Here is a 26586-nt window from a genome sequence, read left to right as displayed (position 1 = left end):
AAGGAGACGCAGAGAAGAGGGAATTTCCAGGCAATTCGACTTCCCTCGGAAAAGAGGACAGAGGCAGGCGGCAAAGATTTATAGACACTTTATGCCTCACACTTTCCAATCGTCAACCCTGCTTGCGCGAGTGATCACTGACCTCACCCCTTCTTTACTCCTTTTTACATATTAGTTCTTTTTTAGTGTGTTGCATTTTCTTTTCTTTTTCTCATAAAGTTGCTTTATTTAGATTCCAAACAAACCAAAGTAGAGAGAAGAGATGACCCCGAGTCAACCCGTCCACTCGCGAGGCGGGACCCTGAGTCTCTGGCTGCAGCCCACGCGGGGCCCAGGGCCTTGAGGGCGGCGGCCTCCCTGCAGGCGGAGGCGGAGACGTGGGCTGGGGGACCCCGGGCCGCGCGGCGCCGGGTGGTGGTGGTGGCGGCGGCAGACAGGCGGGTGGCTGAGGTAAGATGCGGTGTCAGGGCTTCCCGGTGCCCAAGTCCTGCGAGTCCTCCCAGAAGCAGCTGTCGGCCTCGGCCTCGCCGTCCTCGTGGAAAAGCTCTGCGTCCCCGCGGGCGCCGGGGTCCCAGTCTTCACGCAGGACCCGGCCGGCGTGGTGGGCACCTGCACGCCGCCCCGCTCCGCGTGCACCGTGGTCCCAGTTACCTGCTTCCGGATGCGGCCGTGTACTCGCGGTCCTAGCCTTTGCTCTCTTCCCGCTTCCCGTGCATCACGTAGGCGCCCCCGTGGGCGGGAAAGGTGTTGGGTCCGAGCGGGAGGGAGACGGCGCTCAGGAGCGGCGTCCTGACGTTCTGGGCGGGGCTCCGCCGCTCTGAGGGCGTCATGGACTGGGGTGGGCGGAGGACGGACACGCGTACGTCCCCGGTCCCGTAGCTGTCGGGGTGCCACATCTTGGTCAGGGACTAACAGGCCGGTGGTCGTCGAGGGGGCTCTCGAGGCGCCTTCAAGTAGCCGCCCTCGTGGTAGGTGTCGGGGCCGAAGATGGCCACCGCCCAGGTAGGCAGGCGGCCCTCGTCCACCGGGCTCAGTGGGACGCCCTCCACCGGCTCCTGCTGCAGCCACTTGAGCTCCAGCAGAAGCGCCCCCTGCGAGCTGGGCGCCGGCGACCGGGCCATGGCGGCGGCGGCGGGGGCCGGGGGCGCGTGGGAGCCACGGGACGTCTGCCGCCCGGAGCCCCCGGGCGCTCCACTAGCTCTGCGCCGCTGCCGGTGTGTTGCCTTTTCTGTATGGATGTCACCAGCACGGAATTGCCAGAAGCGCTGTGTGAAATAACACATGAAATCTCAGGGCAATAACGGAAATGTTTGCAGTTGTATCTCTTTGATTACGACCTTTTAATGTGAAGGTTGAATAACACGGACATCTCTGAAGCATAATTTTCTGGTGAGTTTGGGCCCCGTGGAAACCTCCCCTTTCATCCATGCTATGAGCGCTTTCCCGAGCCCATGTGCATGTTCTAGCGGCAATGTCGGGGTTGCAGATTAAACCCGGACCATATATGCCTTCCTTCTACTGTTTTCATTTTCACTGTGCAAGTGGTTTCTAAGCTACACCTAATCCGGACAACTGGGTCCTGTCAGATGGTGCCTCTTTAAAACCAAAATATAAATTAATAAACAGGTGATTTAATCTGCCTCCGGCAAACACTCCCTATTTAAAAAAAAAAAATTTTAAGTTTTTTCACCATTCAGAAGTGTGCTCTCTAGCTTCCTCGGACAGTGCTTTTTGTGAGGTTTTAAAATCTATCATGTTATTTTCACTTTACACTAAATATCCTTAAAAACAGAACTCTGATTTCTGATCCACGTTTTCTTAGTTGGATCCATTGCTGGGGCCTCGGCTGTGAAACGATAGTATGATGGTAGGGAAGCATATGGTGAAGGTGTGGGCTCTGGGGTCGTCGTCTGGGCTCTTGTTCTCACATCCTCTGGCTCAGTTTTCCCCTTTCTAAACTGGGGCCGCCAGTTGTGAGGGTTTTAAGTGAAATAATCTGCAGAGCACTGTCGGCACAATGCCCCCTCATACTGAGTGGTCTGGGGTTATCCACCCATTTGTGGGGAAGTTTGCCAACCCCTGGTCCAGAGCGCAACTGTCCCTCTGCCCCTGAAATTCAGTAAGCGATTTCAACTCTGCCTTGAATTAACTAGTGAATGAATGAATGTGAATACACGTGTCTGGACACCAGGAAAAGAAAAGGTTTCCAAAATTTCACCGAAAACTAAAAACCAGTGAAAATTGGAATCAAAATGCATTTCGTGGTTTAGGGTGACATAAGCAGTGTCAGATTTGCTTAAAATATCAACAAACTCCTGTTGTCATAACATCAATGAAATTAGAGCTGTAAGGGGGGGTGAGGAGCGAGGGAAGGGGGCCCAAGAGGCAGAGGCCCTGGTCCACTCACAGCACCCACGGCAGGTGTGCCCTCCTGAGTTATTTAATGATGCTTAGTGAGATGGTTAATATTCACTCACAGGTCAAATACCGAATTAAAATGATAAACACAAGTATGCTTGACGTTTCTTCCAATTTATAGGGAAAATGACTTAAAAAGCATATTTGTTTACCTTACTGTTTCTCCCAACTTGTGGATGAGCAGTACTGTGATCACACACACATACACACACACACACACACACCACACCCCACTCGCTCCTACTAACTGCAGTTGTGTCTCTTGTCCTTCAGAGCTGGTTCCAGGCCCCTGCCTTCGTGCCCAAAGCAGACAGAGTGCATGAGCGCCTCTCGACTATGTCCGACATGTCCTCCCGTGACTCCTTCTATGACTCCCTGTCGGACGTGGCGGAAGATGGCGAGAACGCAGACTTCTTGCCCGGGCTGTCGGCCTTCCTCAGCCAGGAGGAGATAAACAAGAGTCTGGACCTGGCCCGCAGAGCCATAGCCAACTCAGAGATGGAGGACTGCGACTCGGAAAGGGAGGACTCACAGATTTTCAGCCCCTCTCCTGGGAGCCTCTGGGGGTCGCCTCCCCCTCAGGGGGCCAGGCCGGGTGATCACCCGTCCCCAGGGACGCCTGGCGCACACAGGCCCGCACCTGTCCCGCCGCTGCCAGCTGAACGAGCCGAGCGCATCTCCTCTCCTGCGTCCAGGAGGAAGCCCGGCGTCTCGCCCCTGCTGGCCCGGCCCAGCTACATCCGGAGTCTCCGCAGGGCAGGGCAACACGGTGCCAAAGCCCCCAGCGCCAGTGCCAAGCCCAGAGCCGCGCACGGGGGCAGGGCCGGGCCCCAGGGCCCGCTGGGCAACAAGGCGGCCACCCTCATCGAGGAGCTGACGGCCATCTTCAGAGAAACCTCCAAGCCGAGAACCAGGAACCCCAACGGGGAGTCCTCATCGCCGGACAGCGGGTACCTGTCCCCTAAGAACCAGCTGTCAGCCCCGATGAGCGCCTCGGCCAGCCGGAGCCCAACCGGGGACCAGCAGGAGGTGGAAGCCGGGGCCGAGCCCCTGGAGCCCGGCCATCACCCCGCGGCAGCCCGGGACGTGGTCCACCCCAGCCGGAGCCCCTCTCCCCCGGCCGCCCGCCACCTGCTGGCCGCTCCCCGGTTCATCCAGAAGCTGCGGAGCCAAGAGGTGGCAGAAGGAAGTCGGGTGTACCTCGAGTGCAGAGTCGCCGGGAACCCACCTCCTCGGGTCAGGTACGACTCTTTGGTTGTGGAGATGCTATGAGATGATGCGCGTGGTCTTTTGGCTTTACTTTAATGTGAAAGAAGAGATTTCTGTTACCCAGCAAGGGCTGGCAAGCACACAGAAGCCAATATTATTGCCCCGGCTTTTTTTTTTTCACTCTCTCAGGCTGCGCTGGGTCTTAGTTGCTGCATGCGGACTTCCCTGGTGGTCCAGTGGGTAAACCTCCGCGCTCCCAATGCTGGGGACCCGGTTGGATCCCTGGTGGGGGGACTAGATCCCACATACCTAGACTAAGATGGGTGGTCCCGGCTTTTGTGAAAAGACAAAGTTTCACTGTGAGGTCGACCAGCAAGGAGACACGAGGCCCGGCTCAAATGCATCTCCCGACCGGAATTTAAGGGTTTAGGGAATTTCTGGCTTGGAAGCTGCCTTGCTAATTAGTCCAAGAAAGCTCCGCGTGCTGTTGGGGTCATCCTGGAGACGCCCGTTCCTGTCTTGCACATGCGCAGGGCTGTCTCTGTAAAATAACTTCAGGGTTGCGCGATGAACGTACTTAAGGAGGCAAACGAGTTTAAGCTGGGCGATGTTTTACCCGCGTCTCCTTTGTGCGTTCCTCGGTCTGGAGGGAAGTAGGGGCTGATGAGGGGCGTGGATCTTTATAAGAGGAATGAAATTGTTTTGCACTTACTTGTAAGCACTCCCGAGTCCCGCCTTGAACTCTGAAGTCTTGGGCAGTCATCCTGCGAGTGGGGGAGAGAGGACTTTTTAAAAGTACAAGATGGACCACAAGGACAAATTTGATGAGTAAAGAGGGTCTAGCCCTAAGATACACGGAACTGCGACTTTGGGAATCCGTGAAAACATGTTATTTTTAACATTTTAGTGATTGAATTTGGATTCATGTAGGCCTGGTCCAGACTCTTGGGCAGAAACAGGCTACTGTCGAGATATCATTGTCTTGTCGTCACAGCCAGGTGGAGTCTTAGCTGTTCTGTTTCCTTCTGGAAAGTGGTTTAAGGTTTCTGGGAGTAGGAGACCCAAGGCTTGACTCTTTGTAGCTTTACTGGAGGATATGTAACCAGAAGGATGTCGTAGGAGCCGTTCCACACGGGCTTCACTGGTTCTCAGGCTGTGGGTTTGTCCAGGTTCAAGGAGGACCCAGTCCCTGGGCTTGTGCAATGCGGGGGGACGTCCGTGGGAAGCATTAACGGACTAGATGCTTTTTATGTATAGAAGATACGACACCACTGAGAGACTATACACATTTTATCAAATCTAATTCTGTTACCACATGAGACCTTAAGGGAGGTCTCCCAGAGAACATCGCATAAGGGCTCAATTGAAGCTTGCTTCTAGGGGCCACTCTGACCCTCAGCAGGGCAGCTGGTAAGACCTTATCCCAAGTCACGTTGGTTTCTTGGCCTGTTTTGGTGACTGTCTCTTTCAAGGAATGATTCATTGTTTCAGTCCTCCCCATAGACTGAGGTCTCCAGGAAGCATGAAATTCCATCGTGTTCCGAGGGCCCCAGATACCTTTGAGTCACCTTGGCTGTGAAAGCTCCTCTGTTGTCACTTTGAATTGAAAGATGTGACCGAAAACGAGGGATCATTTCTTTGAGGAAGGCCTTTGTTACCTAGGAAGCATTCTCTGTCCTGCGTGGAGAAGCTTTGCCCCATCCTGTGCAGGGGTATCACCAACACCAGCAAATATCTACAGTGTTCCCTGATTCTTGGCCTAACAGTAAAGTCTGTTTACCAATCATCCCCTGGTTCTGTCCCTTGGGTTTGCACCCCTTTTATCATCAGGGGTGGCCCAGTTTTAGGATTGTTTCCGGTGAAGATCAGGCAATTTTGTGTTACCTTTTGGATGGTCGTTTGCATTTATAGACCAACAATAAACTTGTGCAGCCCTTCCATCATGGGTACCTTGATGTAGGTGAGTAGTAGTTCCTTGCATCACATGCTCATGTATAAGCTCATTATAAATCCAGCCTCTGTGGTTGTTTGGTCCTGATCACCATCTAAGTCTTGGGAGTCAGCATGAAATCCCCATGCATCTGCTCTCTCGAGATCCATTTCCAGATCTGAGGCTTAAACAGGGAAAGGTCCACACTTGGAATGAGTGCTGAAGCCTTAGGATCTGGGTTTTTGGTTCTGGCTGCCTGTTTTGCTGTCTGATCAGCCTAATTTCCATTAGTTATAGAACGATCAGTCTTTGGGTGGCCCAGACAATGTCCTATGGCTACTTATTCCAGCATCTATACATCTAAATATGTGTGTATATATATAAAACAGCATCTAATAAGGCTGGTATCTCCTCTGCATGTTGAATTTCTTTCCTCCTGATGTCAGTAGACCAGTCTTTCCAGGTGGCCCCGTGTGCATGTAGGACAGAGAAGGCAAACTTGGAATCGGTATAGATAGTCACCTTTTCCTTAGCTTCAAGGCTCAGGGGTCTGTGCGGGCTGTGAGCTCGGCCTTCTGGGCAGACGGACCTGGACGGGGGCTTCTGCTTCTAGGGCTTCCTGATGAGCTACAGCTGTACACCCGGCCTTTCCAAGCCCCGCCTCGTCCGTGAAGCTGCCTGCGTCTGTGAATATTTCCATTTCCAGATTTTCTAAAGGCTGATCAGTCAGGTTGTATTCAGTTATTTGTATACAGTCGTAAGCAGGCTCTCCTGTCGTCCTGGGGAGCAGAGTGGCTGGGTTTAGAGTGGATACCATCTGTAATGTGACATTTGGGGTGTCAAGTGGTGCGGCCTGGAATTTGCCCAGCCTCCCCGAAGTAAGCCTACATCCACCGTTTCATTCAAGTAAAGGTAGCACACTGCGCGGGGCATGAACAGTGGCAGGCTGGCTCAGGGTACATTTTTCAGCCTCCTGTGAAAGGTCATAGGTTGCAGCCACAGCCCAGAGGCAAACTGGCCATACTTGACGTACACGCCCGATTGTTGGACTCAAGAAAAGTAAACTACTGACCTTCTGGAGGTACCTAAACATTGAGTTAGCGTTCCAAGACTCACGCCCTGTCTTTCAGACACAGAATGCCTGGGCGACCAAGTGCTGGGCTGTGAAAAGCTTCTCCTTGATGGTGTGGAACTCATTATGGCATCTCGGAGTCCAGCTTAATGGCGTATTGTCACTTCCTTTAAGAGCCTCATATTGTCTCAGAGTTCAAAGTTAGGAATCCAAATACGACAAAACCCAGCAATTCCTAAGAATCCTCAAGAATGCCTTCTGGTAGTGGCTACAGTCACCATAACTAATGCTTCTCTTCCATCTGGCAAGAAGTTTCTTTGTCCTTTGGATACCTCAAATCCTAAATATTTTAGAGTTGGTTGAGAAATTTGTGCTTTTCCCTTGCAGTAATTTGGTCTTAACGCTTCCTTAGTTCTACGAGCAGTTAGTATACCATCCACATATTGGAGTAAGACTCCCTCATTTAATTGGAGATCCCTTCAATCCGTGGCTAAGGCTTCCCCGAAGATGGTGGGGTCCTGCTTCAATCCTTGTGGGAGTCCCATCCAGCAGTATCGTTGTTTTATGTCAGACTCTGGATCGTCCCATTCAAAGGCAAACCCTGGGTCTCAGGACTTAGGGGTGTGCAGTAAAAGCCATCTTTTAACTCCAGAACTGTAAACCAGCAAAAGCCTCTGGATACAGTTGTAAGTAAAGTATAAAGATTTGGCATCACCAGATGTATCTCCTCTACAGTTTGGTTAACAGTCTTCAAATCCTGTATAAAAGTCATCGCTGGTCCCGGGTTTTTGAACCGACAGGATGGGAGTGTTATATGAGGATTGACAAGGTCAGAATAATTGGCATTTAAGAAAGGTGGTCGTCAGAGGCTTTATACCTTCTTTCAAATGCCTCTTTAAATGCCTGTTGCTTCACATTTGGAGTCTTGGCCTCTGGATGGAGTTTTACTGCTACTAGGTAAGCCGTCTTGTCTCTTCCTGGCCTCCCATCAGCCCAAACATCCACGCTTACCTTTTGCAGAATTTCTTCAGGGGCTTCTGGGGGAGGCTTGGTCTCCCGATCGTAATGGGGCAGCTTGTGGGGCAGAGGCTTGATGTGGGAGTGCATTTAATTTTCCCAAAAAGGGAACAGGGCATTTGAGCAGTTACAGCTGGGTGTTCTAGATCCATAGCAGTATATCATCTGTAAGCCTCAAAAGCCCCCTCGAGGAAGGTGGATGGGTTCTCCTGGGGTCCTTGCTATATTTCCTGGATCTTATTCAAGCTCTGTTGTTTGGGGGCTCCTGTTGAAGTCTGGTTATTAAGCATCCCTTATGATGATTCAGGCTTGCTCAGTTCCCTTTGGTCTTTCGGGTCCCAGCAACCTGGTTCAGCTCCAGGTGTGGCCTGTGCCGCCCGAGTCCTGATTGGATGATTTGGTTGTGATTCAGGGAAACTTTCAGCTTCCTGGCAGCCTTCTCTAATACCATCCTATGCTCTTCCACAGTCGGGTATTCATGAGGGCCTGTATGTCAGCCCAGTTAGGGTGATGAGTAGCAAAACGGATGTAAAGAGATTCTCCATTTTCTGAGGCTCATCTCAGTAAGATGGCTTATTATTTCTCCAGTTGTATAAATCCAAGGCTGATACAGGAGAATCCCCTGGGTTGGCCTTGGTCATCTAAGCCTGCTGGGACCTGTCTTAATGGAAATGCCCTGCCTGAGGTAGAGTGTTCCCTGGGCCAAACTGAATACCCTGGTGGCTATGGGGCAGAAAGAGTGTTCCTTTGTGACCATCTGGTATGGGCAGTACAGAGCCGGACTGTTGCGGTCCCGCACACACCTGCGAATTCCCCTGGAGAGGAACCAGCACCAAGGAAGAACAGCAAGAGCCAGTGTAGATCAAAAGTATATTAATAATAGGCGTCTATTAAGCACAGAAACACAAACCGATCGATCGGGGCCTCTCCCAAAAGGAGGGTGAGACCCCGAGACTTCACACAGGCGCTGTTTTATATCCCAGGGTAAACAGGTTGTTTGTGCTAATTTTAACATCTCGGGTCGGCCATCTGGAACTTCAGAACTTTCCTGTTCACATTATGCTGGCAAGCAAAGCTCAATTTCACAGAAGCCAAGTCAAGCGATTAGCAATAAAAGCAGTTACAGTACAAACAGTTTCAAATCAAAGCATTCCATCATTGATTCTAGGCATTATAATCTAAATTATAAGTTCTGGGACAATGTATCTCGGCACAGGACCAGCAGCCCTAGGAGGGCTGGTAGGACCCTTTGCACTGACTACAGGCAGACCTCCTTCGTAAGACAGGGAAACCATAAGAGGGGCTGACGGAGGGACTGGATGTAGTAGGTCAGGATCATGGTTTGGTTTTGACTCAATTGAAACAGGCTTTTTCTGAGGTTCTTCCCTCTGAACCACAATTTTACATCTCTTCTGCAAATTCTTATTCCGATATAAAGACATAAATGACTGTGCAATGGGATTTCATCCCAGTTTTCCTCTCTCTAACAAAACAGATCGAATTATAGGATAGTATCATAGTTCAAAGACCCATTCTCCGGCCATTTCCCCCTGATTCCAGCTGATACTGGGGCCAGGCGGTGTTACAGAGAAAATCATTTTCTTCTTTTCCATCCGCTCATAGCTAAACATTGACCAGTTTTGAAGAATACATCCCAAAGGACTACAGTCAGGTATACTATTAATGTTCCTCATTTGAAAGGCTCCTCTCAGGATGACCAGAGCAAAATGACACCAAGGAGGTGTTTTGGTTGGAAATGCCTTTAACCCAGGCATGGGGTATGCTCTTCTGGGGTGGGTTCCTGTGAAGCCACTGCACATAATGGGGGAAAAACCCTGACACTTCCATGAGGCAGGGTTTCCAGTCAGGGAGCAATGTCTTCTATCTCCTGAGTCGGGGACCTTCGTTAAATCAGGTTTAATAAAGTTTTGCTACAGTCATCCAAGGGACTCCCCCTATTGGCCAATCCTAACAAATTCAACAGACTTAGACCAACCTGGACAGACAAAGAAATCCAAGACTCTGGGACTTTAACCCAGGGTTCAGGACTCTAACCTGAACTACTTTTTAAAAATTTTATTGGAGGATAGTTGATTTACAATGTTGTGTTAGTTTCAAGTGTACAGCAAAGTGATTCAGTTATACATATACATATATTCATTCTTTATCAGATACTTTTCCCATATAGATTATTACAGAATACTGAGTAGAGCTCCCTGTGCCATACAGTAGGTCCTTGTTGGTTATCTATTCTATATATAGTAGTGTGTATATGTCAATCCCAATCTCCTAATTTATCCCTCCCCCACCCACATTTCCCCTTTGTTAACCATAAGTTTGTTTTTGAAATCGGTGAGTTTATTTCTGTTTTGTAAATAAGTTCATTTGTATCATTTTTAAAAATTAGATTCCACATATGACTGATATATGATATCTGTCTTTCTCTGAGTTACTTCACTTAGTATAATAATCTCTAGGTCTACCAATGTTGCTGGAAATGGTATAATAATCTTAGTATAATATAGTATAATAATCTCTAGGTCTTAGTATAATAAGACTTATAATATTAATAATAATTAATATAATAATTATACTTAGTATAATAATCTCTAGGTCTATCCATGTTGCTGGAAATGGGTGTTGCTGCAGTATTTTGTTCTTTTTATGGTTGAGTAATATATACAATTCCGTGGTATATATGTACCATGTCTTCTTTATCCATTCCTCCGTCGATGGGCATTTAGGTTGTTTCCTTGTCTTGCCTATTGTAAAGAGTGCTGCAGTGAATATTGAGGTGCAAGTATCTTTTCGAATTATGGTTTTCTCTGGATATATGCCGAGGAGTGGGGTTGCTGAGTCATATGGTAGTTCTATTTTTAGTTTTTTAAGGAACCTCCAAACGGTTCTCCATAGTGGCTGTATCAATTTACATTCCCACCAACAGTGCAGGAGGGTTTCCTTTTCTCCACACTCTCTCCAGCATTTATGGTTTGTAGACTTTTTGATGATGGCCATTCTAACCACTGTGAGGTGATACGTCATTGTAGTTTTGATTTGCATTTCTCTGATAATTAGTGATGTTGAGCATCTTTTCATGTGCTTTTTGGCCATCTGTATGTCTTCTTTGGAGAAATATCTATTTAGATCTTCTGCCCATCTTTTGACTGGGTTGTTTTTTTGACATAGAGCTCCATGAGCTGTTTGTATATTTTGGAGATTAATTCCTTGGTGTTTGCTTCATTTGGAAATATTTTCTCCCATTCTGTGGGTTGTCTTTTCGTTTTGTTTATGGTTTCCTTTGCTGTGCAAAAGCTTTTAAGTTTAATTAGGTCCCATTTGTTTATTTTTGTTTTTATTTTCATTACTCTAGGAGGTGGATCAAAAAAGATACTGCTGCGATTTTTGTCTAACCTGAACTTTTGAGGACCTTTCATATCTCCCCCCAGGGTGGGACTCTAACCCATGATCCTGATGAGGTTTTTAGACAATTTAGGCACAGGCATGTTTTAACAAGGTTACTCACCCAAAAGACATCTGATCCAGGAGCACTTTCTTTTGTCAAAGGTGAAAGTGGCCTGAGGAGCCTGGAGTCCCATGGTGGGAAAGCAAGAACCTGAAACCCCACCCTCTGGACACGGGCAGTCTAGGTGGCCACTCAGGATCAGTGGTGAAGGCCGCACACCCCGGGGGCTTCAGAGCCACGGACAGTTGGTCACAAGACAAGGGTCCCTTCGTGGTCACCAAAAATTGTTACCAAGCAAGGGCTGCCTGCTGGACACACATAGGAGCCAGTACAATGGCCCCGGCTTTTGAGGAAAAAAAAGTGCGTTATTGTAAGGTCCACCAGCAAGGAGACAGGAGGCACGGCTCAAATCTCTCTCCCTGGTCCAGGAATCAGGGCATAATTTTAGGGGTTCAGGGAATTTCACACTTGAAGCTGACTTGCTAATCAGCTGGTGTTAGTTCCTTGTGCCAGGAGCCTGGTTTTCCTCCTTGAAGGATGCCTTGATTCATAAAGGGCTCTGATGGCAACATTTCTATTCTTTGGGTTCCGCAGACTGAAGATTTTTGGTTCCAGGTCATCCTGGAGACATGGATTCCCCTCTTACATATGAGCAGTGCTGTCTCTGTAAAGTAACTCAAGGTTTGATCAATCCACAGCCTATTTAAGGAGGCAAACTAATTCAAGCCCGTCAGTGTTTTACGTGCTGTTTCACTTCCTGTAGAGTCAGCCCTCTGGAGCCCGAGGTCGTATTTTCCAAGTACTTGCAAGGCAGAGGCAACCTGGAATGGCAAGTAGTAGCTGTGCTGGTTGTCCCTGGTGGGTTGGATCTGTCGTCATGAACTGGTGCTGCTGGCTAAGGGGGGAACTTAGGATGCGCAGCTGATATATTCAAGTGCTGTGCATAATTTGAATATGAGCTGCTGGAGATTGTTGGAAGTGTGCTGGAAGCCAGAAGTTGTCTGGCAGATGAAAAGCACAGGTATGTGCGGCCAGTCACAAGGGCAGCCCCGGATGTGTCTGGTCTGAGGCTGGGCTCCACTGGCAGATACTCCTATGCTGAGCGCACCACACCTTCAACGTGGCAGAACTTTCCCACAAGACAGAGATAGATACCAGGCTGGGCATGGACAGGCCTGTTGTCCATGCCCAGGCTCCGGCCACGAGAGGGTGGGCAGCAGACAAAGAGCAGGCGGGGAGTGTGCCATCAGTAGCCACTGTAATTTCTCTACATTCTTCCTCCGTAAATGCAGCATTTGTACCTTCTGTGCAAAGAGCTTAAGAGGAGCGACCCTGGGGTCAGATTCCAGGGTTTCCCATCACGGCTTCACCTTTCACCAAATGCATCCATCGACACGTTATTTTGTGACTTATTTTATTCACCTGTGAAATGGGAATTATAATACCCACCGCCCCCATTCTGTTTTATGACTAAATAAAATAATATGTGAAAAAAATAAAACAGTGCCTTGCACCTAGTAACTGCCATTTTGCTGTTACCTATTATTGTTAGTATTTTTCATTTCTTAATTTCATACACCAAAATGAAAATAACAGTTCAAGTCAGGATTATACTACAGAAAATAAGCCATTAATGCATTTATCTGGAAGGTTTTGCTTTTATTAATGAAGAATGTTTTGCCTAAATTATGTAAATATGAAAAAGTAAATTCAAAATTAAGAAATTTGGCGCAAAGGTAAGGAAGACATCATTGACTACGAATTGCAAGGCTGGTAATTTCTTATTAATGTAGCATCTCCCAAATCACAAACTTTACCACTCACTGTACATCCACTGACACACAGTTTGCTGGAGCTGGTTCCTTCGGCTGACAGATCACTACACACAGACATGAAGTAAATCAGCATTACTGGCTGGAAAGTGGTGGAATTAGGGGCAGGGAATTGTTTTCAAACCAGTTTGTTCAACTAATCCACCTTGAGTCCCTTTTTACAGTAAGTCTACTCTATTTCTTTTAGAAACTGACAGCAGAGGGCGGTACGAAACTTCCTAATGCATTCGTTTAATTATGTCATCCTAAATTCTGCATTTACGTATATTTTACATAAAGATTTTTTCTTATCGTTTTGCCTGTGATAGAAGTGAAATTGAGTATTTCTTCTGGATTCTCTTTAGATTTTTTTTTTTTAACCCACTAATCTTGGGAACAAGTAATTCCTCATTCGAAATACATTCACATGTCACTCAAAGGAGTTCCACAGGTTTTCAAACTACATACGGCCCCGCTTAGGTTTACTCCCAAAATAGGCTTGTTCCAAATGTATTCTGTGCGCACCACACCCTTTCAAAAACCACAAAAGGTGACCCATTTACCATCAAAGGATTAATTCAGGTGAGAAGATCCTAACTCCTGTGTTAAAGTTCACTTAACCATTGCGTAACTTGGCGGCCATCAAGTTCATGCTTCTGCCTCTTTTCTTCTTACAGCGGGAGAGGACTAATTTAGTTAGTAGCTACAGGATTATTAACTAGTTTCTCTTGTCATCTCCCAGTCTACCAAGGCCCGTGAGCAATATTCCTTAGTCATTACAAATTGTGCTCTTCTAGAGAAATTAAGCTTCTGATGAGACTGTGCCATTGTTTAAAGTTAGCTGGTTGTTTCTATATCCTTTGAGGGTTTTTTTAGGGGGAAATGTATAAATGTACATTACATTTTTCTTAATATCTGTTCCAAGTATCTTGGCCCCTCTGCCATGCATTGGTAAATGTACCAAATGCCTAAGAACTTTGAGCTTCTTTTCCACGTGAGACCTAGGAGAGGCTAAAGAGGAAATCTTTAAAGGGAATTTTGTATACGGAAGAAAACCTTTAGTAAAGAGTTGCCTGCGCTGGGGCATTTTAGAACCTAGCTCCCACCGAGTCGATCCGGACGGCTCAGGACCCAAGACTGGGAAGGCCTGGTGATCGATGGGCCACCTCCCAGGGCCCCGGGAGCAGGTGACAGGACTCGTGGAGAGCACGGGTGCGGGGGGACCTGGGACCAGCAACGGACAGAGGCCGGGAGACCTGAGGTGCTGGCAGGGGGCAGTGGGTCCGGAGGTAAGGAGGTGGCAGACCCAGGCGTAGGTAGAGGCATGCGCCCCAGGAGAGCAGGATGACAGGTACCAGGGTCCAGATACAGGGATGGGGCACAGGGAGCAGATCTGCCATTCAAGACTCGAGTCACGGAGACAAAGACTCAGACGGGGCTGAGTGAGGGACACATCCCTGACCAACTCACGCGGGGTCCAGACGGGGGCAAATGGCCAGACTGACACGTGGGCCACGAAGTTGCAGGCCTGGAGCTTCTTACGTTTGGCCCAAGTAGCAGCCATCTGGACCGGGGCAGGAGGCGGACGACGTAGCCCAGCAGAAGCGGGACTGCTGGGAACACGGTTCAAGGCATTTCCACCTTATATCCAGTCACTTCACCGCCCCCTGCCCCCACCCAAGTGTAACTGGCACAAATACCAATTATAACCACAACCAGGACTGAAAAAGTCCCGTTTTCCTTCACTTTTGCATGATTCCACCAAAACCCCAGCAAAGCAGAGACAAGCTGATGGAACTAAAGCTTCTGTTCAATCATTAAAGTTACATACGATTTACAACGTAACTTACATGCAAATTACTTGTTAACAATTTGAATTATTGCGTAAAACCAGATCACATCAGATGTTCCGTGTTTCTCTTGCACGGCTTGACAACAGGACAAAGACGTGTTCCCTCACCCCCCTCACCTCCCCTTCTCTCCACTCTCAACTTCTGGGAGTTGGTGAAAAATTCATGAAGAATTCTAATCCAGAAGTACCTCTGGTATGATAAAAATGGGGCGTCACGGGGCTTCCCTGGTGGCGCAGTGGTTGAGAGTCCGCCTGCCGATGCGGGGGACACGTGTTCGTGCCCCGGTCCAGGAGGATCCCACGTGCCGCACAGCGGCTGGGCCCATGAGCCATGGCCGCTGAGCCTGCGCGTCCGGAGCCTGTGCTCCGCAACGGGAGAGGCCACAACAGTGAGGCCCGCGTACCGCAAAAAAAAAAAAGCCTCACATTTTCACTTTATACTTTAAAAATACTTTGTCAAGGCAACCATAGATTTTAAACCGTTTAAATATAAGGAAACTAAGAAAACTAGGAAATTATTCACCTAGTAACAGAAAAAGAATTCATTGGTCCTAGAGCCGGGAACAGAATGCAGATCCTCAATTCCTAACCACACCCTCTGATGACTCCTGAGATGACAGGGCAGGCTCCAGAAATGCAGGCTAGTGGAAACAACACTTTGAAAGTTTTCTGCTTTGGACTTCAGATTCCAAATTATCTTTTAAAAAAATGGAATTTCTACAGTATTTTTCGATATTTAAAAAACATAGCAGTTCCACAGTATTTTTCTATATTTAAAAAACAGCGGTTCCTCGTTATTCTTTTTTTGCATTCACTTACTACTGCTAAATAAGTCAGTCAACATAAACCAAAAAATGTTTTAAAATGGCGGGACACCGATATTCTCTATCAAATAGCTACAAACAAAGCAGATTACTTCCAGTTTACGAGCAGTAGTGCAAACCGTCCTCACATTCAGATTATATTGTGAGGTAAGTGTGTGCAAACTCGTAAGGAAAAAAACCACTTTTATTTATTTATTTTTTTACACTGTATTTTTTTTTAATATCTATATTGGAGTATAATTGCTTTACAATGGTGTGTCAGTTGCTGCTGTATAGCAAAGTGAATCAGCTGTACATATACATATATCCCCATATCTCCTCCCTCTTGCATCTCCCTTCCACCCTCCCTATCCCACCCCTCTAGGTGGTCACAAAGCACCGAGCTGATCTCCCTGTGCTATGTGACTGCTTCCCACTAGCTAGCTGTTTTACATTTGGTAGTGTATATATGTCCATGCCACTCTCTCACTTCAGCCCAGCTTACCCTTCCCTCTCCCCGTGTCCTCACATGCATTCTCTACGTCTGCATCTTTATCCCTGTCCTGCCCCTAGGTTCTTCAGAGCCTTTTTTTTTTTTATATTCCATATATATGTGTTAGCATACAGTATTTTTCTATTTCTGACTTACTTCACTCTGTATGACAGCCTCTAAGTCCATCCACCTCACTACAAATAACAGTTTCATTTTACTATTTTATCTGACTATGCATTTACATTTTTGTTCTTCCAGAAAAAAGATTTACATTAACACTGTATTTTTACTGTAAAAAAAATACATTTAGAGATATTTAACTTCCTGAGTGACTTCAGTCATACATCGAACATGATTTTTTTGTGCGTTACGCGGGCCTCTCACTGCTGTGGTCTCTCCTGTTGCGGAGCACAGGCTCCGGACGCGCAGGCTCAGCGGCCATGGCTCACGGGCCCAGCCACTCCGCGGCACGTGGGATCCTCGCAGACCGGGGCACGAACCTGTGTCCACCGCATCGGCAGGCGGACTCCCAACCACTGCGCCACCAGGGAAGCCCATAACTCTTTTTGAGTTATGGTTTTCTCAGGGTATATGCCCACTAGTGGGATTACTGGGTCGAATGGTAGGTCTATTTTTAGTTTTTTAAGGAACCTCCATACTGTTCTCCATAGTGACTGTATCAATTTACGTTCCCACCAACAATGCAAGAGGGTTCCCTTTTCTCCACACCCTCTCCAGCATTTATTGTTTCTAGAGTTTTTGATGATGGCCATTTTGACTGGTGTGAGATGATACCTCATTGTAGTTTTGATTTGCATTTCTCTAATGATTAGTGATGTTGAGCATCCTTTCATGTGTTTGCTGGCAATGTGTATATCTTCTTTGGAGAAATGTCTGTTTAGGTCTTCTGCCCATTTTTGGATTGGGTTGTTAGTCTTTTTGATATTGAACTGCATGAGCTTCCTTTATATTTTGAAGATGAATCCTTTGTCAGTTGCTTCCTTTGCAAATATTTTCTCACATTCTGAGGGTTGTCTTTTCACCTTGTTTATGGTTTCCTTTGCTATGCAAAAGCTTTTGAGTTTCATTAGGTCCTATTTGTTTATTTTTGGTTTTATTTCCATTTCTCTAGGAGGTGGGTCAAAAAGGATCTTCCTGTGATTGATGTCATAGAGTGTTCTGCCTATGTTTTCCTCTAAGAGTTTTATAGTGTCTGGCCTTACACTTAGGTCTTTAATCCATTTTGAGTGTATTTTTGTGTATGGTGTTAGGGAGTGTTCTAATTTCATTCTTTTACATGTAGCTGTCCAGTTTTCCCAGCACCATTTATTGAATAGCCTGTCTTTTCTCCATTGTATATTCTTGCCTCCTTTATCAAAAATAAGGTGACCTGGGCTTCCCTGGTGGCGCAGTGGTTGAGAGTCCGCCTGCTGGTGCAGGGGACATGGGTTCGTGACCCGGTCCAGGAGGATCCCACATGCCACAGAGCAGCTGGGCCCGTGAGCCATGTCCACTGAGCCTGCATGTCCGGAGCCTCTGCTCCCCAGTGGGAGAGACCACAGCGGTGAGAGGCGCGTTGTGGGCCTCTCATAATAAATAAATAAGGTGACCATATGTGTGTGGGTTCATCTCTGGGCTCTCTATCCTGTTCCATTGATCTATATTTCTGTTTTTTTGCCAGTACCATACTGTCTTCATTACTGTAACTTTGTAGTAGAGTCTGAAGTCCAGGAGCCTGATTCCTCCAGCTCCGTTTTTCTTTCTCAAGATTGCTTTGGCTATTCGGGGTCTCTTGTGTTTCCATATAAATTGTGAAAGGTTTTGTTCTAGTTCTGTGAAAAATGCCAGTGGTAGGTTGACAGGGATTGCATTGAATCTGTAGATTGCTTTGGGTGGTACAGTCATGTTCACAGTGTTGATTCTTCCAATCTAAGAACATGGTATATCTCTCCATCTGTTTGTAACATCTTTAATTTCTTTCATCAGTGTCTTATAGTTTTCTGCATACAGGTCTTTTGTCTCCTTAGGTAGGCTTATTTCTAGGTATTTTATTCTTTTTGTTGCAAGGGTAAATGGGAGTATGTCCTTAATTTCTCTTTCAGATTTTTCATCATTAGTGTATAGGAATGCAAGAGATTTCTGTGCATTAATTTTCTATCCTGCAACTTTACCAAATTCACTGATTAGCTCTAGTAGTTTTCTGGTGGCATCTTTAGGATTCTCTATGTATAGTATCATGTCATCTGTGAACAGTGACAGCTTTACATCTTCTCTTCTGATTTGGATTCCTTTTGTTTCTTTTTCTTCCCCAATTGCTGTGGCTAAAACTTCCAAAACTATGTTGAATAATAGTGGTGAGGGTGGACAGCCTTGTCTTGTTCCTGATCCTAGTGGCAATGATTTCAGTTTTTCACCATTGGGAACAACGTTGGCTGTGGAAAAAACACTTTTCAACACCCACTTACTGCAGTAAAAGTCCACCAATGGTCCAGGCATCTTTAATCTTTTAGTACAATGACTCAACCTACACATAATCATAAGATGGCTATTAGGTCATCATTATTAGCCTAATAAAATTTCAATTAATATACGTAATTGAAAGTAATTAAATTCCTTCTTTTTATAATCAAACCCCAGCACCTGCAAGGCCTCTAATTAGTTTATATTAGTGAAGCTTTGATCACCATCAAAAACCAAAACAAGAGGATTAGCCCTATCAGACCTGTGCAATGCTGTCGGTAGAAATTTCCATCTCCTCAAAAGAAAACAGACATGGAAACAAGCCACCGACCCACTTTTCTCACTCAGGGGATCAGGGTGTGGTGTGTCCTGTTTCGTAGCCGCATCGGTTCATGAAAGCGTGGCCAATAGGTAGTGAAGCTGCCGCACTTGTAAAATCACAATCCAGATGGCTTAGCCCAGCAGGGCTGTTTTTCTTGAAGAGGGTTGTCAACACTGACAGCAGACAGTAGCCTCAGAGGAGCAGTATGACAACTGACAGCACAGGTGTCGCTGCAGCACCACCTGTGAGTAGGTACAAACAACGTGGGGACAGTGCTGGGATACATAGGAAATTAAAGACGTGCATTCTCTGAACTTTGTGTGATACCCAGTTGTCTACTTGGGTCTCTGCTTGGGTACCTAACAGGTGCATCCAGTGTAATGTATCCAAAAGTGAGTCCCTGAGTCTCCTGTCCTCCAAAACCCTGTCTTCCTACCTCTTCTCCAGGCCAACAAATGACAGCCCTCCTGCCAGCCGTTCACGGACAAAACCTCGACCTCTGTTTCCCCCAACCTGACCTCCTCACGCCTCCTCCGTGAGTGCGGCTCTGGTCCCCGCCGCCAGCACCTTCCCCTGGGTGTCTGCACCACCTGCCTTAATCCATGCCCTGTTTCCACCCCGGCCCATCACAGTCTACACCACACCCGGCATGGTTCTCTTCCATGAAATTGTGATCACAGCCCAGTGCAAAGCTGTCCAGGGCCTACTGGTTGCTCTCAGAGAGAAACCTGTAGTCCTGTAAACAGTGAGAAGCCCTGTCTCTCTGATGCCACCCCTGATTTGCAGCCCTGCCACTGCACCATAGACGTGTCCTTACTGGACCCTGCGTGCCCAAGGTCTCCACACCTGCTGTTCCTTCCACCTGGGCTGCTTTTCCCCAGATCCACGCAGTCCTGGAGCCTCCATCTCTCTCCTTGGATGTCCCGTCAAAGCCAGGCTTCCGTGACTGCCCTGCGGAAGAGAACAGGGCCTGCCCACTCCACTCTCTTGTTTTGTAGAGTTGATTGACAATGTTGTGTTACTTTCAGATGCACAGCAAAGTGATTCAGTTATACGTACACATGTATCTATTCCTTTACAGATTCTTTTCCATTATACGTTACTAGAAGATACTGAGTGTAGTTCGCTGTGTTAAACAGTAAACCCTTGTTGTTTATCTGTTTTATACATAGTAATGTGTATATGTCAATCCCAAGTTCCTAATTTAACCCTCCCCCCCTTTCCCCTTTGGGAACCATAAGTTTGTTTCCTGTGTCTGTGAGTTTATTTCTGTTTTGTAAATAAGGTCATTTATATCATTTTTTAGGCTCCATTTTGGTTTTCCCCTGGAACTTACTGATACACTCTCGACTTGCTTCATTTATTTTACTGTCTCCCTCAGTAAAATATAAACCCCTCGAGCGTCGAGACCTCCAGCTGATTTTTGCTGTTGTGTCCCTGGGCCTATAATGGTGCCTGCAGGTAACAGGTGCCCTGTAGCCATGTGCTGAGTAAATGAATGAACGAGTCACGCTCCCAGGTTTGTGTGTTTATACCTGGAGGAGGTAACCATGTGGACAGGGATGCATGGACACACATGGTCATAGCAGATTGTTTCCCAAAACTGGAAAGGACCTAAGTGGTCATCAGAAAGAAAGTGGACATCTCTATGAGAGAGTGATTTCATTTCTTTCGGATAAATACCAGGAGTGGCAATATCAAACAAACAAACAACCCAATCAAAAAATGGGTGGAACATTTATGATAAAAACCCTGTAGAAAGTAGGCATAGAGGGAACTTTCCTCAACATAATAAAGGCCATATATGACAAACCCACAGCCAACAGTGTCCTCAATGGTGAAAAACTGAAAGCATTTCCACTAAGATCAGGAACAAGACAAGGTTGCCCACTCTCACCACTCTTATTCAACATAGTTTTGGAAGTTTTAGCCACAGCAATCAGAGAAGAAAAAGAAATAAAAGGAATCCAAATCAGAAAAGAGGAAGTAAAGCTGTCACTGTTTGCAGATGACATGATACTATACATAGAGAATCCTAAAGATGCTACCAGAAAACTACTAGAGCTAATCAATGAATTTGGTAAAGTAGCAGGATACAAAATTAATGCACAGAAATCTCTGGCATTCCTATATACTAACGATGAAAAATCTGAAAGTGAAATCAAGAAAACACTCCCATTTACCATTGCAACAAAAAGAATAAAATATCTAGGAATAAACCTACCTAAGGAGACAAAAGACCTGTATGCAGAAAATTATAAGACACTGATGAAAGAAATTAAAGATGATACAAACAGATGGAGAGATATACCATGTTCTTGGATTGGAAGAATCAACATTGTGAAAATGACTCTACTACCCAAAGCAATCTACAGATTCAATGCAATCCCTATCAAACTACCACTGGCATTTTTCACAGAACTAGAACAAAAAATTTCACAATTTGTATGGAAACACAAAAGACCCCGAATAGCCAAAGCAATCTTGAGAACAAAAAATGGAGCTGGAGGAATCAGGCTGCCTGACTTCAGACTATACTACAAAGCTACAGTAATCAAGACAGTATGGTACTGGCACAAAAACAGAAAGATAGATCAATGGAATAGGATAGAAAGCCCAGAGATAAACCCATGCACATATGGTCACCTTATCTTTGATAAAGGTGGCAGGAATATACAGTGGAGAAAGGACAGCCCCTTCAATAAGTGGTGCTGGGAAAACTGGACAGGTACATGTAAAAGTATGAGATTAGATCACTCCCTAACACCATACACAAAAATAAGCTCAAAATGGATTAAAGACCTAAATGTAAGGCCAGAAACTATCAAACTCTTAGAGGAAAACATAGGCAGAAGAGATGGAAACAACCTAAGTGTCCATCATCGGATGAATGGATAAAGAAGATGTGGCACATATGGAATATTACTCAGCCATAAAAAGAAACGAAATTGAGTTATTTGTAGTGAGGTGAATGGACCTAGAGTCTGTCATACAGAGTGAAGTAAGTCAGAAAGAGAAAAACAAATACCATATGCTAAAAAATATATATGGAATCTAGGGGAAAAAAATGTTATGAAGAACCTAGGGGTAAGACAGGAATAAAGACACAGACCTACTAGAGAATGGACTTGAGGATATGAGGTGGGGGAAGGGTAAGCTGTGACAAAGTGAGCGAGTGGCATGGACATACATACACTACCAAACGTAAAATAGATAGCTAGTGGGAAGCAGCCGCATAGCACAGGGAGATCAGCTCGGTGCTTTGTGACCACCTAGAAGGGTGGGATAGGGAGGGTGGCAGGGAGGGAGATGCAAGAGGGAAGAGATATGGGAACATATGTATATGTATAACTGATTCACTTTGTTATAAAGCAGAAACTAGCATATCGTTGTAAAGCAATTATACTCCAATAAAGATGTAAAAAATAAAATAAAAAATGGGTGGAAGACCTAAATAGACATTTCTCCAAAAGAAGACATACAGATGGCCAAAAAACACATGAAAAGATGCTCTAGGGAGGGTGGGAGGGAGGGAGACAAAGAGGGAAGGGATATGGGAACATATATATATGTATAACTGACTCACTCTGTTATAAAGCAGAAACTAACACACCATTGTAAAGCAATTATACCCCAATAAAGATGTTAAAAAAAAAAAAAAAGAAAAGATGCTCAACATCACTAATTATTAGAGAAATGCAAATCAAGACTACAATGATGTATCACCTCACACCGGTCAGAGCGGCCATCATCAAAAAATGTACGAAAAATAAATGCTGGAGGGGGCGTGGAGGAAAGGGAACCCTCATGCATTGTTGGTAGGAATGTAAATTGATACAGCCACTATGGAGAACAGTGTGGAGGTTCCTTAAAAAACTAAAAATAGAATTACCCTATGACCCAGCAATCCCACTACTGGTCATATACCCAGAGAAAACCATAATTCAAAAAGACACATTCACCCCAGTGTTCATTGAAGCTCTATTTACAGCAGCCAGGACATGGAAGCAACCTAAGTGTCCATCGACAGATGAATGGATAAAGAAGATGCGGTTCATATATACAATGGAATATTACTCAGCCATAAAAAAAGAATGAAATATTGCCATTTGCAGCAACATGGGTGGACCTAGAGACTGTCATATGGGGTGAAGTAAGTCAGAAAGAGAAGAACAAATATCGTGTATTAACGCTTAAATGTGGAACCCGGAAAAATTGGTATAGACTATCTTATTTACAAAGCAGAAAGAGACACATGTAGGGAACAAACGTATGAATACCAAGGCAGGGGAGTGGGATGAATTGGGAGATTAGGATTCACATATGTACACTATTGATACTATATATAAAATAGATAACTAATGAGAACCTACTGTATACCACAGGGAACTTTACTCAGTGCTCTCTGGTGACCTAAATGGGAAGGAAATCCAAAAAATAGGGCATATATGTATATGTACAGTTGATTCACTTTGCTGTGCAGTATAAACTAATACAATATTGTAAAGCAACTATACTCCAAAAAAAAAGATACCAGGAGTGGGATTGCTGGATTGTGTCGTTGTCCTATTTTTTCCTTTTTTGAGGCACCTCCACACTGCTTCGTGTTGCAAAGAATGTGGTCGGTAGGGAAGGCACAGGGGCTGCAACCATGCTGGCAATGTGTCACGTCTTAAGATGGGCAGTGGAGACATGGGTGTAAATTATCTTATTATTTACTTATTGAAAATTACTGACTTTTTCTTTCCCTCTACCAGCCCAAGTGTGTATTTGGTACTGTAGCAGTGTTTCTAATGAATGGCACGTTTGACCCATAAACGCATCCAGAAAATGTCTCAGTGTTAAACAGTGAGAATGAACTCAGTTGGCTCTTACACTTTTGCCCTCATGAGTTTTAAGTTAATCCATTTTCTGGCTTGTTTTAGTTATATTTCAGAGCTTTTATTTCTTTATTTATTTATTTACCTCATTATTGGAGTGTAATTGCTTTATAATGGTGTGTTAGTTTCTGCTTAATAACGAAGTGAATCAGCTATACGTATACATATATCCCTATATCTCCTCCCTCTTGCGTCTCCCTCCCACCCCTCTAGGTGGTCACAAAGCACCGAGCTGATCTCCCTGTGCTATGCGGCTGCTTCCCACTAGCTATCTATTTTACTTTTGGTAGTGTATATATGTCCATGCCACTCTCTCACTTCATCCCAGCTTCCCCTTCCCCCTCCCCGTGTCCTCAAGTCCATTCTCTACGTCTGCATCTTTATTCCTGTCCTGCCCCTAGGTTCTTCAGAACCTTTTTTTTTTTATATTCCATATATATGCGTTAGCATACGGTATTTGTTTTTCTCTTTCTGACTTACTTCACTCTGTATGACAGACTCTAGGTCCATCCACCTCCCTACAAATAACTCAATTTCATTTCTTTTTATGGCTGAGTAATATTCCATTGTATATATGTGCCACATCTTTATCCATTCATCTGCCAGTGGACACTTAGGTTGCTTCTGTGTCCTGGCTATTTTAAATATAGCTGCAATGAACACTGTGGTACATGACTCTTTTTGAATTATGGTTTTCTCAGGGTATATGTATATGCCCAGTAGTGGGATTGCTGGGTCGTATGGTAGTTCTAATTTTAGTTTTTTAAGGAACCTCCAAACTGTTCTCCATAGTGGCCGTATCATTTTACACTCCCACCAACAGTGCAAGAGGGTTCCCTTTTCTCCACACCCTCTACAGCATTTATTGTTTGTAGATTGTTTTGATGATGTCCATTCTGACAGGTGTGAGGTGATACCTCATTGTAGTTTTGATTTGCATTTCTCTAATAATTAGTGATGTTGAGCATCCTTTCTTGTGTTTGTTGGCAATGTGTATATCTTATTTGGAGAGATGTCTATTTAGGTCTTCTGCCCATTTTTGGATTGGGTTGTTTGTTTTTTTATTGAGCTGCATGAGCTGCTTGTATATTTTGGAGATTAATCGTTTGTCAGTTGCTTCGTTTGCAAATATTTCCTCCCATTCTGAGGGTTGTCTTTTGGTCTTGTTTATGGTTTCCTTTGCTGTGCAAAAGCTTTTGTTTCATTAGGTCCCATTTGTTTATTTTTGCTTTTATTTCCATTTCTCTAGGAGGTGGGTCAAAAAGGATCTTGCTGTGATTTATTGCAGAAAGTGTTCTGCCTGTGTTTTCCTCTAAGAGTTTTATAGTGTCTGGCCTTACATTTAGGTCTTTAATCTGTTTGGAGTTTATTTTTTGAGCTTTTAAAATTGTTCTTATTTTAAATTCATGGTGTTCTTCCTAGAACACTACATGTATTTTGTCCTGTGCCAAAGATCTTTTTTGGTGTCATCGACTCTGTTTCTTGGCTGCTGAGGGTACAAAAACTTGTCTGTGAGCCTCTCGTTCTTAAGAAGGAATGTCCATATTTAGACACACAGACATACACACATGCAAATACACACACATACATGGTACCTTTTTAAAATTAGCAAACGTTTGAAGATTAATGAGAGTGGCATATCAGTAGCTCGCCAGAACAACTCACCCCCACCTCCATCATCATGTTTGGGTGACAAGAGCAAGCCAAATGGGGCAGAATCCAAGGGAAATGACACCACTTACTTTTATAGTTTCCTACTCATACTTAAGTATCATTTCCTTTAATTCATTGAAAACATTTTTTTTCTTTCTCTGTACATTTGGACTGAGTTGAAAAACTGAGTCTTTTATATTTTACAATAAATGTTCTCTTAAACCTCCAATGAACCAGAAGCCAGAAGAGGTGCAACAACAGGGTGGTACCTTCATTTTCACTGCAGTGAAGATACAGGCTTATGTCTGATTCCTCCACAAGGTTGCTTTCTGGGAGTTAATCAAGTAACGGGATACAACCAATCACACTGTTTGGCCTCTTCCCCACCCTTTGCCTTTCTTCTCAATCCCTGTTTCCCCCCAGTATCTGCCCCCTTGTAAATCTCACTTGAAAAGTTGGTCGTATCTCTACAACACTTCAGCCACCTAAAGCCATCGGCACTGATGCTTCTGTGGACCAGTGAGAGAAGTGGGACCAGTATCAACTCCTGAGCCCAGGAAACATTGCCCCTGTTGTGTGAAGCTGTTGTTCCATGGTTTGAACATTACAGAGTGACAGCAGCTGCCTGTCACCACTCCCTGGTCAACCCACGACCCACAATGCTGTGACAGGCCCGCTCCACTTCGTGTGATGATGCTACATCTGATATCTCCACGAACCAAGAAGCACATTTGATGTCCAAGGCAAATGTGGGGTGTTGCTCTAGCCAGAAATTTGAATCCATTGTAAGTCATCGGCCTCTAGCCATAAAGTATCAGTAGCCAAATTAGACAGTAGCACTTGTTCTAAAGGATTGATTCCATCATTTCAGGGACCACCTCAGTGGCCAAGTTTCTGGATTTAACAAGAAAAGCAATCCATAAACAAACACTAATGTAAATTTTCCTAAGCTATAAAGGTAGTCACAGAGAATCCCTTTAGAATTAAAAATATGCTTGTGGGGCTTCTCTGGTGGCGCAGTGGTTGAGAGTCCGCCTGCCGACGCAGGGGACGCGGGTTCGTGCCCCAGTCCGGGAGGATCCCACATGCCACGGAGTGGCTGGGCCCGTGAGCCATGGCCGCTGAGCCTGCTCGTCCGGGACCTGTGCTCCGCAATGGGAGAGGCCACAACAGTGAGAGGCCTGCGTACCGAAAAAAAAAAAA

General features: G+C 45.5%; 1 protein-coding gene and 1 pseudogene across 1 annotated transcript in view; one reads left to right on the top strand and one right to left on the bottom strand.

Annotated features, from left to right (window-relative positions):
• Positions 1–463: 463 nt before the first annotated feature.
• Positions 464–1121, bottom strand: LOC103078002 (ubiquitin-conjugating enzyme E2 R1 pseudogene; annotated as a pseudogene).
• Positions 1122–2754: 1633 nt separating this feature from the next.
• Positions 2755–26586, top strand: part of PALLD (palladin, cytoskeletal associated protein) — a 417875-nt gene continuing 394043 nt past the window's right edge. The window contains exon 1 of the mRNA XM_007457377.1: positions 2755–3659. Within this exon, the coding sequence (XP_007457439.1) occupies positions 2755–3659 (905 nt within the window). The remainder of the gene's footprint in view (positions 3660–26586) is intronic.

Source organism: Lipotes vexillifer, unplaced genomic scaffold (genome assembly GCF_000442215.2).
Source record: "Lipotes vexillifer unplaced genomic scaffold, Lipotes_vexillifer_v1.1 scaffold668, whole genome shotgun sequence".
NCBI classification, from domain to species: domain Eukaryota; kingdom Metazoa; phylum Chordata; class Mammalia; order Artiodactyla; family Lipotidae; genus Lipotes; species Lipotes vexillifer.
Note: the sequence above shows the minus strand (reverse complement) of the source record. Positions and strands in the feature narration are given on the sequence as shown.